We start from the raw sequence: 2,950 nt of genomic DNA, 5'->3' as shown, positions 1-2,950 counted from the left end.
GTCGAGAAAAAAAATGAGTAAACCGAAATTAACGTGACAAATAAATCTGATCTTATTTTGGTTAGGTAATGGAAAAGATTTTTAGTTCCAACAATGTCGTTGTCCACCACGATATGTTTTCATTCAAATTCCATTTTCTATTGAAATTTCAAAATATCAAAATTTCTACAAATTTTAGATTAAAATTCAAATGGCACGGTCTAATTCATACCTGTTTGTCTAACTCACTATAAGCAAAAACCAGTACAATGATTTATACAGTTAATCTAAATCATATACTCTGAACCAATAAGCTACATCTTTTCGTTTCTTTTTCCCTCACAGCCTAAGTAAATTTATTTTCATTATTTTGTCTCTAGATTCATAATTTTCTAAATCAACATTTTTTGCTCAGTTAGAGTGTAGCTCTTAATTTTTACTAAATACTCTCTCCGTTCCCGAAATTAATATTTTCTAGATTTTCTTTTTGTTTCACAAAGATAGATTTTCTATATTTTTAAGGTATTTTGTATATTTTTGAGAAACATTAATAACAAAATTTTGAATTGATTAAACTTAATTGGTGGATAGTAATTAGAAAATTTATAGAAAAATATATAATAAATTAAACTGTAAACATTTATTATATTCTTAATAAGCGTGAAATCTCTACAAAATCTTACTTTCGAAAATATAGGTAGTATAAGTCTTATGAATATCTTCCCTCCGTCTCGTAAAGATAAATGGTCCAGAAAAAAAAATATTTCAAATCTTTTTTATTAGTCTAGAAGCATGTTTTATCATTTTCAAGACATCAGAAAAAAACTATCGAACCAATGATCCTCTGTATAAACTTTTCCTTTACCATTTCCACGACATGATTCACGTCTTTTCAAAATTAAAGAAATACAAAAAACAGAGAAGTATCAAAATAAATGAAGGTTTCAGCTCGTTTCGGATATAAGAAATTATTTAAAAAAAAAAATCTTTAGTATTACTAAGTTCACAAAGCGCGTTACACGATTTAATTTTAAGAATATGAAACCGATTATTAAGAATTCGAAATAAACCAGCATGTCCCAAGAAACCGCTGTAGTAGTACTCTCTTTCTCTTAGCACTATCATGAAAACATTCTGAATCAAACGGAGAGTTCGGTCTTGGAGATCAAGATACCATCACTATCAGCATAAAGCCACTCTCCATCTCTAATCAAAGTTCCTCCCATATAAACCGGCACATTCTTCTCACCATGACCTTTCTTACTAGACTTCAGTGGGTTAGAACCCAATGCCCTAACCCCGACATCACAGTCATTGATCTCATCCACATCTCTAACGCATCCATTCACCACAATCCCTGCCCACCCGTTGTTCTGAGCTAACTGTCCGAGGTTTCCTCCAACAAGCGCGCATCTCTTGCTTCCACCACCGTCTATAACTAAGACTTGACCTTCTCCTTTGGTCTCTAGTTGGTTTCTGACAAGGACATTGTCTTCAAATACCTTGAGTGTCACGATTGGTCCTGAGAAGCATCTTCTTTGGCCGTAGATGTTGAAGATTGGGTGGAGAGCGCGTAGGTCTCCGATTGCTATTAGCTCTGCGTTGCTGTCACACGCTTCTGCTGTTGGAAATGCAGCCATGGGAGATTGTGTGTGTTCTGCATTTGGAAACACAAGGGGATAGAGTTAGTAACTGAAAGAAGAATGAGACAATAACAGAACAAATAAAGCCTAGACAAGGGATATTCCTTTTTCAACATGAACAATTCAAATGATTCAAAGGTATCATTTTGTTACTAGAAAACATATGACAATAATTAACCACAAACAATCATACAAGTTCAAGAGAAGCGTTCAATAATCAGAATAAATGGTTTATAAACAAAGTATGCGAAACTTTTTGCACATAAGTGGTATTAAAGGCAGACCTGGAAGGGGCATATCAAATCCTCATGCTCAAGAAAACAGAGCAAGATTCTAATTGCAAACATCAAGACTCCAACTGCAAACAATTAAAGAAGTACGATGCTCTGGAGACTACTAACAACTGAGACTTCTAGAATTAATTGCATTTCATGAACTGATGACAGTTTGCTTGACTCGTAAGTCTAATCTAGGTTAATAACACATGCTTTGCGGATTGTTTACGAGGTGAGCCAGAAGCTATGTAACTAGATACTAAAAGTAGAAGATATGTAGATAACTTCACTTAGGAAAGTAAACAATGAAATCTAAAATGTCAAACCCGTTTGGATCTTATAACACGAACTGTTTAAAAAAAAAACATGAACTGTTTCTGTTTTTGGACAAAAAAAAGAACTGTTTCTGTTTTTGTCGGAAGGACAAAGCTCCAAGTTAACATATACGGCAGGAATATAATTAGATTTCACTATACAAGAGCAAAATCCAAACGATCTTTACTTGAAAACTCACTTAAACAAGCGAAGGGAGAAGAAGAAGAAGAAGAAGAAGAAGTAAAAAAAATTACCAGAGAGAGAGAGAGAAAGAGGTCCAAAGCTTTCGACTTTCTGCTACGGATCAGTGATTCTTTAACGACGATGTATATAATACAAGCAAAGGATAACGTCAGCTTACTCGTGTCAGGCTATCTGGTTCACTGAAAATCCTCATAGAAGCTTGTGCCCGCAGAGCCACTTGGGTCTTTATCGTGAACTTGTCGGTGCGGCTATTTTCAATCGGGTCGGGTCATGGACATTTTTCAATAAATTGACTTTTTGTTCCGATTGTCATAACGAAGTTCGTTGGGTCAATCTCATATATTTTATATAAAAAAATGATTTTAATGGGGGCCTAATAATCCATTTTCGTTAGATCGCTATTTTTCTTCTCCTTTTTTTGATCAATCATATTTTCAGAAATATTATAAGATGAAGAAGATGAAAATTGAAGAAATGATTTGAGGTGAAAAGGAAAAAAAAAATTCAGCTGGTAAATAGTTTAGTAATAGATTG

At 33.8% G+C, this 2,950-nt stretch overlaps 1 protein-coding gene across 1 annotated transcript; it reads right to left on the bottom strand.

Annotated features, from left to right (window-relative positions):
• Positions 1-928: 928 nt before the first annotated feature.
• LOC106322946 (putative 4-hydroxy-4-methyl-2-oxoglutarate aldolase 3) lies at positions 929-2,688 on the bottom strand. The gene is made up of 2 exons (XM_013761097.1): positions 2,467-2,688; positions 929-1,636 (listed from the first exon to the last, which is right to left on the bottom strand). Exon 2 carries the CDS (start codon positions 1,617-1,619, stop codon positions 1,119-1,121), a length of 501 nt encoding a protein of 166 aa, XP_013616551.1. The 5' UTR covers positions 1,620-1,636; positions 2,467-2,688; the 3' UTR covers positions 929-1,118.
• Between the last annotated feature and the right edge of the window lie 262 nt (positions 2,689-2,950).

The sequence above is a fragment of the Brassica oleracea genome, chromosome C2 (genome assembly GCF_000695525.1).
Source record: "Brassica oleracea var. oleracea cultivar TO1000 chromosome C2, BOL, whole genome shotgun sequence".
Classification (NCBI taxonomy): domain Eukaryota; kingdom Viridiplantae; phylum Streptophyta; class Magnoliopsida; order Brassicales; family Brassicaceae; genus Brassica; species Brassica oleracea.
Note: the sequence above shows the minus strand (reverse complement) of the source record. Positions and strands in the feature narration are given on the sequence as shown.

Excerpts from the sequence above, each read along its gene's own strand:
- LOC106322946 (XM_013761097.1), bottom strand. The coding sequence starts at position 1,619 with ATGGCTGCATTTCCAACAGCAGAAGCGTGTGACAGCAACGCAGAGCTA.